Genomic DNA, 16,504 nt, shown 5'->3' on the forward strand with positions numbered 1-16,504 from the left:
GGTTAATCTTGTAAACAAACAAGGTTGTTAACATTTAAATGTGAATATGTGTAGAAATGTCTTTGAGTTAAGGTCAATGTTAGCTTTTGCTAACCACTGGGATAACTGTAAAATGTGCTAAAGTAAAATTTCTGTCATTCAGTACAACAGTCATTCAGCGCAACAGAATTTCGCTGTTGCACTAAATTGACAATGACATTGTTATATTGACTTTATGATGTTTTAAAATTATTTTTTAAAGCAAAATTGAAACAAATTCCTTTGTGTGGCCATAATCGCAGAACCAAAGCCATGTACAGCAAGAACCTCAAGGTTAACAACAAAAGATAAAATGTGACTTCAAATGGTTTTCACTGCTGAATGAATTTAGATTTACTGCAGCATCTTTTTCACGTGTTATGACACAAATTCCACACTTCCACACTGTTCTGGTGCCTTACAAGTTGTTATGATGGCTTCATTAGCTATGTTTTAATATTACTATGTTACTATGTTACATCACTTTTATGCAAGTTTCTTGTTTTATTTCAGAATAAAGTTTACGTTTTTGATTGCCTTATTTTTTTCATGATGTAGTTTGTTTGTTTATTAGGATTTTAACGTCATGTTTTACACTTTCGGTTACATTCATGACAGGAAACGGTACTTTATCTTCACACAAGGTTCATTAGCTTTATCAAACACAGTCATGGACAATTTAGTGTGTCCAATTCACCTCACTTGCATGTTTTTGGACTGGGAGGAAACCCATGCAGACATGGGGAGAACATGCAAACTCATGATGATGTAATATTATAACACATACTTGCCACTGGTGTGGCATAATTTCATTCTACAGTACTACTGCTACTTTAATCAATAAAGAACTTAAAAACAAATGAAGTCATGAATATTCTGATGTAACAGGATAATTTGGAGTATGTCATTCAGTGCAACAAAAACATTTGCTTAAAATAACTGTAAAGTAATTATTATATATTTTGTTCATGTGAATGCAAGAGAATCCAGGCCTGCTTCATAGAAAACAGAGTTTGATTGGGTTTCAAAATAGAATAGAATGTGTAGCAAAAACATCTTGTATACAAATAAACAAAATCCCAAGACGCATTAGAGTACAAACAATGCACAGAAAATTCAAAACAGAGTAAGTACAGTTTCTTCTGAGGTTTTAAATCTTTTGTAAGAGATATACTAAACTTATAAATTTGAAATGGCTAAGATTGTTCCTTGTGTGTGTATTTTGTCATAAATTAGTCGTTGCACTGAATGACATTTTTGTGCCCTTGTTGTGTGTCAACAACACTAAAATTATCAAATAAGCAAAATGCTGAAAAAAAAATACATATTTACATAGGTGACGCATTTGTGCACAATATTAAATGAAAAAATTATACAATTTAACCATTTTATTTTTTTGGTACTTGGAACACCCTATTCGTCTTTCACCCAAACACACTCCTAAACCCTGTGGAAAGCCCTCCCAGAAGAGTTGAAGCTGTTATGGCTGCAAAGGGTGGGCCGACATCATATTAAACCCTATGGATTAAGAACGGGACGTCACTCAATATAGTGTATATATGAAATTTGTTGAGGGGGCCCAAAAATTGTTTTGCACTGGGGCCCATGAGCTCCTAGTTATGCCACTGTATAGAAAATAACATCTGCCAGTCACTTTTTTTTATTTATTTTTCTAAGTGAACAGTATATAGTTAAATAATAAATATTTTATTAGAATTTTATTACTATGTGCCTATGAATTTAAAACAAAGTAATAAATTATTAAGCTTTAATAATCACTTCCACCTTTACAGTTTTATCACTTTACTGGGTGACTCGGTGGGTAGTACTGTCTTCTTACAGCAAGAAGGCTTGGGGTTCAGACCCAGACAGAGCGGTCGGGGTCCTTTCTTCCTTTCCTCCGGGAGCTCCGGTATTCTTCCATAGTTCAAGTTCATGTAAGTTAGATTAATTGAAGATGAATTATGAACTAATGAATCTTGTGTAACCTGTAACTACCTGTCCTGTCATGAATGTAACCAAAGTGTAAAAGATGACGTTAAAATCCTAAATAATATAAACAAACCACTCCCATTTTAACATAGTCCAATCACTCACTCACTTCTACACTCAACTCCCATTTTATAGTCTAATCACTCCACTCCCACCACACAGTCTACATCACTCCAACCTCCACACAGTACTGATCAATCTGCATCTTAAAGAATAGTTTCTCCTGGAATATAAGAAAATAACATAATGAACTGTTATTCGCCCAACAGAAGCACAAACTCTGAGGTAAGAGAGGTTATTTTCATGAATTCTTTTTATTTTTAGCATTTAAAACCATTGTCTGTTCTTGCAACCGTAAATAATGTCAATAAAATCCCTAAAGAATTATTCCGTATCTGCCTTTCTAAAATGATTTTTGGTAGAGATTGTAGAGTGAAGTTGATTAATATATACATACTGTATATTACCACTATTAAACTGGCATCTCTGGGCCTATGCTCATCTCAGATGGACAAGAAGACAAATATGTGTGCTATGGTCAAATGGGTCCATGTTTAAGCTTGGTTTAAGCTGGACCATCCAGACTGTTATCAGTGAAAGATGCAAAAGCTAACATCAGTTTTGCTCATGTGTGTGTGCTTGACTGACCTGTCTCCAGTCCAGATGTTTCTCCTATTGAAACTGTATGGCGTATTATGAAAAGCAGAAACAGACAATGGTGACCACGAGCCGTTGACTTGATACGGTGACCTGTCTCGACCTTTTCAAACGCGCATTCATCTAATTCTTAGTTTGTTTATATTTAAAAGATAAAAGTATGTTGTGTCAGTAAAAACACTGGACATTTTTGTTGTCGTTTTTAGTTTAGTCAGGTTAATAAATGTTTAGATTTTTGTGTTCACTGCATCATACAAAATGTCAGATTGGATATGATTCCAATAAGGTTTGTTGGGGGCAATTTGCTGCTACACAAAATAAAAAAAGTTATCCATTTCAAATACCCAATCAACTAAATTTCCTACTGTAATTATACTCTACAGTAGTAAAATGCTATAACTGGTATATATTTTTTGTGAATTAAACCTATATGCAATATTTATACTTTTTAATTATCTTTTTTTTCTTCCATTGTGGTGTCTTAATTACAGCCTTTAAGCCTAAACTAAGCATAATGCATGTTTCTCCTAAGTTGATATGGGTGTCATTTATTTAAAACAGTGTGTAGAGCTCCATGTGCTGTTTGTACCAGATGAACAGTGGAATTCAAGGTTAAATAAAGTGTCAGTAGACGCCATAGACAGCTTTATCTCAGCAGGCTTCATCAGGTGAGCAGTCACTAAATACATATGAACAGACTTGACCTGCTGATTCTTTCATAATAAATAAAGCTGTGACAAGTGTTAACTTGTGCACTTTATCAAACCCAGTTCTAAGCAGTTGTATTGTGATTTGTGTTTCAGGGTGTATCCAGATATAAGTCTTAAAGCTATTAGAGAAGAGCTTGGATCTTTATTTGGACCTGACAGGGTCATGGATAGATATTGTTTTTTAAAATGTGTGGGTAGAAGCTTGGCTTTGGTGAGTACCCTGCATCAATAATACTGAATTGACAATTTGGACGTAACCGATCAGCCATAACATTAAAACCACCTCCTTGTTTCTACACTCACTGTCCATTTTATCAGCTCCACTTACCATATAGAAGCACTTTGTAGTTCTACAATTACTGACTGTAGTCCATCTGTTTCTCTGCATGCTTTGTTAGCCCTCTTTCATGCTGTTCTTTAATGGTCAGGACCCCCACATGACCACTACAGAGTAGGTATTATTTGGGTGGTGGATCATTCTCAGCACTGCAGTGACACTGACATGGTGGTGGTGTGTTAGTGTGTGTTGTGCTGGTATGAGTAGATAAAACACATAAATGCTGCTGTCACTGCTGGACTGATAATAATCCACCAACCAAAAATATCCAGCCAACAGTGCCCTGTGGGCAGCGTCCTATGACCACTGATGAAGACCTCAAAGATGACCAACTCAAACAGCGGCAATAGATGAGCGATCGTCTCTGACTTTACATCTACAAGGTGGACCAACTAGGTAGGAGTGTTTAATAAAGTGGACGGTGAGTGGACACGGTATTTAAAAACTCCAGCAGCGCTGCTGTGTCTGCTCCACTCATAACAGCACAACACACACTAACACACCACCACCATGTTAGTGTCACTGCAGTGCTGAATAAATGATACCTACTCTGTGGGGGTCCTGACCATTGAAGAACAGGGTGAAAGCAGGCTAAAAAGTATGCAGAGAAACAGATGGACTAAAGTCAGTAACTGTAGAACCACAAAGTGCTTCTATATGGTAAGTAGAGCTGATAAAATGGACAGTGAGTGTAAAAACAAGGAGGTGGTTTTAATGTTATGGCTGATTAGTGTAATATGGATGTTACTATCAACAGCTACTTTATATTGAGGGCTTAATGTACAAAAGTGATACAGTGCAGTGCAAATTAAGCTTTTATGTAACTGCAATATTCAGGTCCAATGCATTTGAAATTAATAGCTGATGTACTAACATTGTAACCAGTTGTGCAAACTGCCCTTGGTAGCTGGAAAATAATTAAGCCTATTACTGTTACAAACTTTGAAACAGAACAGGAAATCAGTTATAAAGATATTTATAAAAAATATTACAGAATAAGCAATGTCACCACTCAGGCTTAACATTATGACTACCTTCCTAATATTGTGTTGACCGGCCGAGACATGGAGTCGGACACCTTTCTGTCAGAACCAGCATTAACTTCTTCAGTAATTTGAGCTACAGTAGCTCGTCTGTTGGATCGGACCACACGGGCCAGCCTTCACTCCACACGTGCATCAATGAGCCTTGGCCGCCCATGACCCTGTCGCTGGTTTACCACTGCTCCTTCCTTGGACCACTCTTGATAGATACTGACCACTGTAGACCGGAAACACCCCACAAGAGCTGCAGTTTTGGAGATGCTCTGACTCAGTCGTCTAGCCATCACAATTTGGCATTTTTTCTGCTTCTAACACATCAACTTTGAGGATTACATGTTCTCTTGCTGCCTAATATATCCCACCTACTAACAGGTGCTGTGATGAAGAGATAATCAGTGTTATTTACTTCACCTGTCAGTGGTCATAATGTTATGCCTAGTGGGTGTATATAAAAATATATAAAAAGCCATTTTTATTCCATAATTCCAAATAATGTTGGTCTTTTACCATCTACAGTAAATAATATTGTGGAAAGATTTAGGGAATTCAGAGGAATCTTCATTGCATGAGACCATCATAATAGGGGAAAAAGAAAGTGACTGGCATTGTTGTAGTTGCAAGACAGCTGGTTCAAGATAAACCACTGATCTCCTGGGGTTTTCAGCTACAACAGTCTTAACAGTATACAGAATAGTGAAAAAACCCAGAAAACATCCTGTGAGCGGCAGTTCTGCCAGCTTTGATGTTCTGGAAATGCCACGTTGAACTAAACTATCAGAAAGGCTACAGTTACTAAATTAACCACTCTTTACAACTGAGTTAAGCAAAGGAAAATCAGACATGGGGAGAACATGCAAACTCCACACAGTAAAGCTGGCTTAGGTCAGAGCTCTGTGCAGGCCAGTGGAGTTTCTTTGAACTGAGCTTTTCCTCATGTCTTGCTTCATGCACAAGGGTACAGTCATGCTTGAACAGGAAATAGCATTCCCAAACTGATCCTGCATTGTTAAAGCATATCATTTTCTTTATAGAATCGCTTCATTACTTTTGTTAGCAACTGTTGCAGCTGAAACACATCAATTCAAAAATTAAAGGGGTGTCCCAATACTTTTGTCCATTTAATGTACATTTAATTATTATTGTGGATTTTAGCCATATGTGAATAATATATTTTGAAGCTGAACTATTTTTTTTATTTTTAATATGAAGCATTTTAAACAGTTTCCCTTTTTTGTGCAACGTGCATGATGGGGACTTTGTGTGTTGCCAGGAATAGGAATATTCCACATAATGCAGCCTAACTACAATAAAAACCGGATGCAAGACTTGGTACAGCTAGCCTTAAATAATAATAATAATAATAATAATAATATTGCACTTCTATTTAATGATTTAATTCGTAACCTGTCTGTAATATGTGGGTTGCCAAGAATATGATTATTCCACAGAATACAGCCTAACTGCAATTACAACAGTATGCAAGACTTGGTACATCTAGCCCTAAATAATAATAATAATAATAATGATGATAATAATAATAATAATAATAAACTATTTAATGATTTAATTTGTAACCTGTCTGACATATTAATATTAGGTCAAAGCCAAACAGGAGAAAGACTTGAAAGCAAAATCTTTTGCTCCACCCTATGTAAGTATTATATCATAATAAGAGCATGTGCTTTTGACACATCAGACTGTCTTATCCTTTTCTCATTCATTGTCATTTCCATATCTCAGTCCCCTTACCCGGAGCTGTACCTGCTACAGGTGGAGGACATCAGCAGCAGCCTTTCCTCCAGGTCTCTTAGCTCAGACACAGTTATTTACAACACTGACTCTCAGGCGTGCTGCCCTCCCAGACCTGCTTTTCTACCTGTCCAGACTAAAGAACCTACAAAGTTTCCCTCAATCACACAAGGGACTAAACAGTGTGTTATTGATGTGAGTATGGAGGATGAGTGTAGCTCTACTTCCCTGGAGGAAAGGGAGGAGGACTCTCTAGGTTTGGAAAAATCCTCATGGACCAGCGGTCACAAAATGTACTGGAAAGTTCAGGAGGAGCTGATGGCAAAGCAGCATGGTGAGAAAATGTTTATGTTTTTAGTAATTTGGTACCTCCAAATAACATGATGGCATGTCTTTGGACTGTGGGAGGAAACCGGAGCTCCCGGAGGAAACCCACACAGACATGCAAACATGCAAACTCCACACAGAAAGGACCCGGACTGCTCCTCCTGGGAATCGAACCCAGGACCTTCTTACTATGCGGTAACAGTGCTACCCACTGACTCACAGTGCCACCCCACAAGTTTCTCTTTCACAAGTTCTACAACCCCAAATCAGAAAAAGTTGGGACAGTATGGAAAATGCAAATAAAATAAAAATGCAGTGTTCCTTACATTTACTTTGACTTTTATTTGATTGCAGACAGTTTAAACCCAATATATTTCATGTTTTGTTAGAGCAACATATGCTGCCTTCAAGACGTCATATTTTTAATTATAATTAATTATAATTAAGGCCCTGCCTAATTCATGGCAGTAAAAATCGCGTCTTATGTGTAATTTAAAATGTAAGGTTTGTGTTTAGTGATTTAACGATTGTTATTCATGTAGCATTTAAGTGCCTCATGTTTACTGGTTAATTTGCACTATGAGGCGGTCCTACCAATCCTCCGGCAATTCAGTTAGTGATCGGTCAGTCAGAATGACCAAGATGCCAAAGTCTAAAGCAGCTAGAACACTACTCATATAACTGAGTTTGGAAAATTCCCAATCAGTTCTTTATTGGGCCCTAGGTATAATGTGGCCACTTAAATGTCTTTCTTCACTGCAGTATCTTGTTGAATGACGGTTGCCATGAATTTGTGGGTTTCTGCTCTGCTAACTAATAAACCTTTGGTTCCCATAAAATGAAGTCCAATATTATAAATTATGAGAAGAAATAATTACTTTGGTCATGTTTTTTCTTTACTTCAAATGCAGTGGAGAAAAGAAATGTTGTCAAGGATTCACAAGTACTAGAACTGCTAGAAAGTTCCAATACTGGGTCTTTCCACTCCCAGGAAAGGTAATGATCTAAAAGATATGATTTGCTATGTAGATTTGCTATATATATATTTTTTTAAACCTTTCTGCTAAGCATTTTACCCCTTTTCTATGGTATTGTACAATTTAGGAAATCAAAACTATCTCAGACAGTGAAGCCAACCAGAAACAAAGCCAACGATGAGGTGAGATATCTTCATATTGGCTGAGCTTAGTCTGCAATGCATGTATTGTTAATATACACAGATCAGCCATAACATTAAAACCACCTCCTTGTTTATACACTCACTGTCCATTTTATCAGATCCACTTACCATATAGAAGCACTTTGTAGTTCTACAATTACTGACTGTAGTCCATCTATTTCTCTGCATGCTTTGTTAGCCCCCTTTCATGCTGTTCTTCAATGGTCAGGACTCTCCCAGGACCACTAGAGAGTAGGTATTATTTGGGTGGTGGATCATTCTCAGCACTGCAGTGACACTGACATGGTGGTGGTGTGTTAGTGTGTGTTGTGCTGGTATGAGTGGATCAGACACAGCAGCACTGCTGGAGTTTTAAAATACCTCACTGTCACTGCTGGACTGAGTCCACCAACCAAAAACATCCAGACAACAGTGCCCTGTGGGAAGCGTCATGTGACCACTGATGAAAGTCTAGAAGATGACCAACTCAAGCAGCAGCAATAGATGAGCAATCGTCTCTGATTTTACATCTACAAGGTGGACCAACTAGGTAGGAGTGTCTAATAGAGTGGACAGTGAGTGGACACGGTATTTAAAAACTCCAGCAGCGCTGCTGTGTCTGATTCACTCATACCAGCACAACACACACTAACATACCACAACCATGTCATTGTCACTGCAGTGCTTAGAATCATCCACCACCTGCTCTGTGGTGGTTCTGTGGGGGTCCTGATCATTGAAGAACAGGGTTAAAGCAGGCTAAAAAAGTATGTAGAGAAACAGATGGACTACAGTCAGTAATTGTAGAACTTCAAAGTGCTTCTATATGGTAAGTCGAGCTGATAAAATGGACAGTGAGTGTAGAAACAAGGAGGTGGTTTTAATGTTATGGCTGATCAGTGTACATTTATGAATTATTTTAAAAGCTACACCTACCACACAGATGAATGTTCTGGATATACAGTTACTGACTGTAGTTTGAACTGTTTTTCTGTACAGTCACCCTCGTACCACATTTCTCAACTAATAAGGACCCATTTGTACTCCCACTGACCAGATGTTAGAGTCCACAGATCAGACCACAGAAAAAATACACACATAGCGCAAGAAAGGAAACAGCTCTAGTATTTAACTGTACACCTACAGTGAGTGCTAACAGCATGTGTTATTATACACCGACCAGACATAACATTATGACCACTGACAGGTGAAGTAAATAACACTGACTATCTCTTCATCACGGCACCTGTTAGTGGGTGGGATATATTAGGCAGCAAGTGAACATTTTATCCTCAAAGTTGGTGTGTTAGAAGCAGGAAAAATGGGCAAGAGTGAGGATTTGAGTGAGTTTGACAAGGGCCAAATTGTGATGGCTAGACAACTGGATCAGAGCATCTCCAAAACTGCAGCTCTTGTGGGGTGTTCCCGGTCTGCAGTAGTCAGTATCTATCAAAAGTGGTCCAAGGAAGGAACAGTGGTAAACCGGTGACAGGGTCATGGGCGCACGTGGGGAGCGAAGGCTGGCCCGTGTGGTCCGATCCCACAGACGAGCTACTGTAGCTCAAATTGCTGAAGAAGTTAATGCTGGTTCTGACAGAAAGGTGTCAGAATACACAGTGCATCACAGTTTGTTGCATATGGGGCAGCAAAAAGGGGACCAACACAATATTAGGAAGGTGGTCATAATGTTATGCTTCATCGGTGTAATCCCAACAACACTACTGCACCTAATACACCCATACCAACACAACACACTAGCATGCATTACTATGTTAGTGTCACTGCTGGGTCTCTTTCGATTGATAAATAGTGAATGGGGGGACAATGTACAGAGCAACACATGAGCTACAGTAATTGTATGGTAGATGTAAAAGGTAGCCAATAATGTGTGAATGTTAGACCATCTAAAAAAGGCAGGACCACCCTGACTACCACATTTATATGGATATAGAACTACCAGTGCTCATAAATGTACTTTACTGGCTTGCTAAAATTCCAGCTGAGGTATTTCCTCAGTCTGTAGTAAACATGCATGAAGGTTTTATTACTGACAGTTTTTTTCTTCTTCCCTGGCAGGTCTATGTGGACAGACCAGACAGTATAGTTCCCGTTTTGTGTGATTTGGCTCCTTATGCTTCTTTGCATACACAAAGAAGTTTGACTAACAGTAAGATTGTACCAGAATCTTAAATTCTAATGCATGAACAGATTAAATGTAACTACAGATTAATGGAAATTTGTTTTTTTTTATAGGGGATGAGCTGCTAAAAGAATTCAGACAGGTCAAAGAAGAGAAAAAACAACTAGAAAGAACAAGACAGGAACTTCTGAGAAAGGGCAAAGAGCTGCTAGCTCTGAATAGACACTATAGAAACCAAGGTATGCACTTATTTTAATATTTTTTGCAAACAAAATAAAAATGCAGTGTTCCTTAAATTTACAGTGACTATTATTTGATTGCAGACAGTTTGAACCCGAGATATTTCATGTTTTTTATGCTCAACTTCATTTCGTTTGTTAATATACCTCCATTCCTGCATTTCAGGCCTACAACACATTCTAAAAAAAGTTGGGATGGGGGCAACTTAGGGCTTGTAATGAGATGAAAAAACTAAATGATGTGATTCCAAACAGGTGATGTCAACAGGTGATTGTAATCATGGTTTGGTACAAAAGCAGCATCCAGGAAAGGCTGAGTCTCTGATGAGCAAAGATGATCAGAGGATCTCCAGTTTGTCCACAAATGTGTGAGAAAATGATTGAAATGTTTAAAAACAATGAACCTCAAAGAAAGCTGGGAAGGGATTTGCATATTTCTCCCTCTACAGTGCATAATATCATTAAACCATTCAAGGAATCAGGAGGAATTTCAGTGCGTAAAGGCCAAGGATGCAAGCCTAACCTGAACACCCGTGATCTTTGATCCCTCAGACGGCACTGCATCAAGAACCGCCACTCAACAATAGCTGATATAACCACATGGGTGAGGGATTACTTTGGCAAACCTTTGTCAAGCACTACAATACAGAGTTACATGCACAAATACCACTTAAAACTTTACTGTGCAAACCAGAAGCCTTATGTTAACCATGTCCAGAAGCGGCGTCGACGTCTCTGGGCTCGGAGGCATCTAGGATGGACCATCACACAGTGGAAACGTGTATTATGGTCACATGAATCAGCATTCCAGGTCTTTTTTAGACTGTTATCAGCAGCAAGTCCAAAAGCCAGGGTCTGTCATGGATGAAGCTGTCAGTGCCCTTGGCAAAGGTCATTTACACTTCTGTGATGGCAGCATTAATGCAGAAAAGTACATTGCTTTACCGTCCCAACTTTTTTAGGAATGTGTTGCAGATCTGAAATGCAGGGATGGATGTTTATTAATAAATGAAATGAAGTTGAGCAGATAAAATATGAAATATCTCAGGTTCATCCTGTCTCACAGCATTTTACATGTCTCTGTGATCAAATTGTTTAGGTGAACAATCACACTTTTTAGACCAGCTAATATCGTTTTGCACTAATTAACAATCTGATGTGCATTCATCATTGTAATAAGGTGTTATATATCCTTATGTACTTGTTGAAGGACTGTCTAATTATGTCCTGCACTGACATACTCTTGACATACTCATGACATACTCTTTAATTTGTCTCCATCTGTACTCTGAATGAGAACTGAACCTAAAAGAGTTCTTTCACCCCTTTCCTCTTCCCCCGAACCACAAATCCCAGCACGGGACAAATGGAAGAAAAAGTATTTTGACACCAAAAAGGCCACGGCACCATTGGAAGAAACCTTAAAAAGCCTTCGTCAGGAACTCGAGACGTTTTACGACAAACTCTTTCAACAACTGCAAGCCAGAGATGGAAAGAACAGACAAAAACGACGAGGGAAACTATCAAACACAAAGGTCAGCTATTCCACTTACTGGCCGCTCCCTGATGCTAAACCTGCAGCCACTAGGCCATTTTATTAGAGGAAGACAAACATCTACTGTCTTGTAAAATGTTAAGCTGTCACAAAACGTACCTTAAAATTTGCAAGACAACAGGAGCAGAAGCAGTTACCGAGCTCATATATAATTATTATTCACAGAATGACCTTATAATTCAGATCATGACTGAGAGTTGTGAAATAGAAAAGCTGAAGAAAAACATTGATGATGCCAAAATAAAGCTTGCAACGGAAATTAAGGTATGTAATAGTTACAAATAAATGTATATAATAATTATGGCAAGCCAAACAGGAAATATATAACAAACCCTGATATATATAGAAGGAAACTCAATATATACATACAGTGTATCACAAAAGTGAGTACACCCCTCACATTTCTGCAAATATTTCATTATATCTTTTCATGGGACAACACTATAGACATGAAACTTGGATATAACTTAGAGTAGTCAGTGTACAACTTGTATAGCAGTGTAGATTTACTGTCTTCTGAAAATAACTCAACACACAGCCATTAATGTCTAAATAGCTGGCAACATAAGTGAGTACACCCCACAGTGAACATGTCCAAATTGTGCCCAAAGTGTCAATATTTTGTGTGACCACCATTATTATCCAGCACTGCCTTAACCCTCCTGGGCATGGAATTCACCAGAGCTGCACAGGTTGCTACTGGAATCCTCTTCCACTCCTCCATGATGACATCACGGAGCTGGTGGATGTTAGACACCTTGAACTCCTCCACCTTCCACTTGAGGATGCGCCACAGGTGCTCAATTGGGTTTAGTCCATCACCTTTACCTTCAGCTTCCTCAGCAAGGCAGTTGTCATCTTGGAGGTTGTGTTTGGGGTCGTTATCCTGTTTTCGAAGGGAGGGGATCATGCTCTGTTTCAGAATGTCACAGTACATGTTGGAATTCATGTTTCCCTCACTGAACTGCAGCTCCCCAGTGCCAGCAACACTCATGCAGCCCAAGACCATGATGCTACCACCACCATGCTTGACTGTAGGCAAGATACAGTTGTCTTGGTACTTCTCACCAGGGCGCCGCCACACATGCTGGACACCGTCTGAGCCAAACAAGTTTATCTTGGTCTCGTCAGACCACAGGGCATTCCAGTAATCCATGTTCTTGGACTGCTTGTCTTCAGCAAACTGTTTGCTGGCTTTCTTGTGCGTCAGCTTCCTTCTGGGATGACGACCATGCAGACCGAGTTGATGCAGTGTGCGGCGTATGGTCTGAGCACTGACAGGCTGACCTCCCACGTCTTCAACCTCTGCAGCAATGCTGGCAGCACTCATGTGTCTATTTTTTAAAGCCAACCTCTGGATATGACGCCGAACACGTGGACTCAACTTCTTTGGTCGACCCTGGCGAAGCCTGTTCCGAGTGGAACCTGTCCTGGAAAACCGCTGTATGACCTTGGCCACCATGCTGTAGCTCAGTTTCAGGGTGTTAGCAATCTTCTTATAGCCCAGGCCATCTTGGTGGAGAGCAACAATTCTATTTCTCACATCCTCAGAGAGTTCTTTGCCATGAGGTGCCATGTTGAATATCCAGTGGCCAGTATGAGAGAATTGTACCCAAAACACCAAATTTAACAGCCCTGCTCCCCATTTACACCTGGGACCTTGACACATGACACCAGGGAGGGACAACGACACATTTGGGCACAATTTGGACATGTTCACTGTGGGGTGTACTCACTTATGTTGCCAGCTATTTAGACATTAATGGCTATGTGTTGAGTTATTTTCAGAAGACAGTAAATCTACACTGCTATACAAGCTGTACACTGACTACTCTAAGTTATATCCAAGTTTCATGTCTATAGTGTTGTCCCATGAAAAGATATAATGAAATATTTGCAGAAATGTGAGGGGTGTACTCACTTTTGTGATACACTGTATATACTGTATATATCTAGTTTCATTTTATATATATCAGTTTCATTGTATATATATCAGTTTTCATTCCGTATATATCGAGTTTCATTCCATATATATTAAGTTTCATTCCATATATATTATTTTCATTCCATATATATCATTTTCATTCCATATATATCGTTTTTCATTCCATATATATCAGTTTCATTCCATATATATCGTTTTTCATTCCATATACAGGAGGTCCTCGACTTACGTCGGAGATCCGTTCCTACGTGACGTAACGCGATTTTCGCCGTAAGTCGGAACCCAACTAAATAAGCATCTACGTCACTCACATGGAGCACATACACAGTACAGTCTTCCTCGTATAGCGCCGCGTGACGACGTATTCGTCTGCTCCGCTCGCCAACTAGTTCCCGTGCAAACTTTGTTTTTACGTCTCAAACGGCGTACATCGGAATGACGGAACAAGACTTTCTTAATAAATTTATAGGAGATGGTGACGTAACCACGAAACGCCGTATGTTGAGTCCGCCGTAACCCGAGGACTTACTGTATATTGTTTTTCATTCCATATATATCAGTTTCATTCCATATATATCATTTTCATTCTATATATATTGTTTTTCATTCCATATACATATCAGTTTCATTCCATATATATCAGTTTTCATTCCATATATATCAGTGTTTGCTATACATTTCCTGTTTGGCTTGCCATAAATAATATACATATTTTTATTTAAAAATAATACATTTTCTCATAAATAAAGTTCTCTTGTTTTGTTTCAGCTGAGAAAGCAGGCTGCTTCAGAGCTTCAAGCCCTTAAAGCTGAACTGGCTCAGAAAAAATCTCAGTGCTCATACAATGGGCCTCTCTTAAGTTCAGCTCATCTCTGATCAGCTAAACACATGCAAACCCGTTTAACACTTAGGGTCTGTCTGAAAACCTAGTGAGCTGCCTTGCTGTCTACTGCCTACCTAGCCAGCTGCCTACAGTGCCTTGCAAAAGTATTCAGCCCCCTTGAACTTTTCAACCTTTTGCCACATTTCAGGCTTCAAACATAACGATATGAAATTGTAATTTTTTGTGAAGAATCAACAACAAGTGGGACACAATCGTGAAGTGGAACGAAATTTATTGGATATTTTAAACTTTTTTTAGAAATAAAAAACTGAAAAGTGGGGCGTGCAATATTATTCAGCCCCCTTGCGTTAATACTTTGTAGCGCCACCTTTTGCTGCGATTACAGCTGCAAGTCGCTTGGGGTATGTCTCTATCAGTTTTGCACATCGAGAGACAGAAATTTTTGCCCATTCTTCCTTGCAAAACAGCTCGAGCTCAGTGAGGTTGGATGGAGAGCGTTTGTGAACAGCAGTTTTCAGCTCTTTCCACAGATTCTCGATGGGATTCAGGTCTGGACTTTGACTTGGCCATTCTAACACCTGGATACGTTTATTTGTGAACCATTCCATTGTAGATTTTGCTTTATGTTTTGGATCATTGTCTTGTTGGAAGATAAATCTCCGTCCCAGTCTCAGGTCTTTTGCAGACTGCAACAGGTTTTCTTCCAGAATGGTCCTGTATTTGGCTCCATCCATCTTCCCATCAATTTTAACCATCTTCCCTGTCCCTGCTGAAGAAAAGCAGGCCCAAACCATGATGCTGCCACCACCATGTTTGACAGTGGGGATGGTGTGTTCAGGGTGATGAGCTGTGTTGCTTTTACGCCAAACATAACGTTTTGCATTGTGGCCAAAAAGTTCGATTTTGGTTTCATCTGACCAGAGCACCTTCTTCCACATGTTTGGTGTGTCTCCGAGGTGACTTTTTATAGATATCTTTGAGAAATGGCTTTCTTCTTGCCACTCTTCCATAAAGGCCAGATTTGTGCAGTGTACGACTGATTGTGTCCTATGGACAGAGTCTCCCACCTCAGCTGTAGATCTCTGCAGTTCATTCAGAGTGATCATGGGCCTCTTGGCTGCATCTCTGATCAGTCTTCTCCTTGTTTGAGCTGAAAGTTTAGAGGGACGGCCGGGTCTTGGTAGATTTGCAGTGGTCTGATACTCCTTCCATTTCAATATGATCGCTTGCACAGTGCTCCTTGAGATGTTTAAAGCTTGGGAAATCTTTTTGTATCCAAATTCGGCTTTAAACTTCTCCACAACAGTATCTCGGACCTGCCTGGTGTGTTCCTTGGTCTTCATGATGCTCTCTGCGCTTTAAACAGAACTCTGAGACTATCACAGAGCAGGTGCATTTATACGGAGACTTGATTACACACAGGTGGATTCTATTTATCACCATCAGTCATTTAGGTCAACATTGGATCATTCAGAGATCCTCACTGAACTTCTGGAGTGAGTTTGCTGCACTGAAAGTAAAGGGGCTGAATAATATTGCACACCCCACTTTTTAGTTTTTTATTTCTAAAAAAAGTTTAAAATATCCAATAAATTTCGTTCCACTTCACGATTGTGTCCCACTTGTTGTTGATTCTTCACAAAAAATTACAATTTCATATCGTTATGTTTGAAGCCTGAAATGTGGCAAAAGGTTGAAAAGTTCAAGGGGGCTGAATACTTTTGCAAGGCACTGTAAGTAGAGAGGATTCTACTAAGACATTGAATTCATAAGGCAGATTATTTAGACA

The 16,504-nt window shown here is 39.1% G+C and overlaps 1 protein-coding gene across 1 annotated transcript; it reads left to right on the plus strand.

Moving 5' to 3' along the window:
- The first annotated feature begins 3,204 nt into the window (after positions 1 to 3,204).
- On the plus strand, positions 3,205 to 14,747 carry spata1 (spermatogenesis associated 1). The gene is made up of 8 exons (XM_063013402.1): positions 3,205 to 3,335; positions 3,471 to 3,588; positions 6,355 to 6,408; positions 6,498 to 6,840; positions 10,246 to 10,371; positions 11,728 to 11,906; positions 12,092 to 12,190; positions 14,640 to 14,747. Exons 1-8 carry the CDS (start codon positions 3,205 to 3,207, stop codon positions 14,745 to 14,747), a joined length of 1,158 nt encoding a protein of 385 aa, XP_062869472.1.
- The last annotated feature ends 1,757 nt before the right edge of the window (positions 14,748 to 16,504 follow it).

This window comes from Trichomycterus rosablanca, chromosome 17, assembly GCF_030014385.1.
Source record: "Trichomycterus rosablanca isolate fTriRos1 chromosome 17, fTriRos1.hap1, whole genome shotgun sequence".
NCBI lineage: Eukaryota > Metazoa > Chordata > Actinopteri > Siluriformes > Trichomycteridae > Trichomycterus > Trichomycterus rosablanca.

Bases quoted from the DNA above. Each gene is read 5' to 3' on its own strand.
- spata1 (XM_063013402.1), top strand. From the start codon at position 3,205: ATGGGTGTCATTTATTTAAAACAGTGTGTAGAGCTCCATGTGCTGTTT. The intron at 6,841-10,245 runs GTGAGAAAATGT...TTTTTTTTATAG, and splicing joins GCTGATGGCAAAGCAGCATG to GGGATGAGCTGCTAAAAGAA. The intron at 10,372-11,727 runs GTATGCACTTAT...CACAAATCCCAG, and splicing joins TAGACACTATAGAAACCAAG to CACGGGACAAATGGAAGAAA.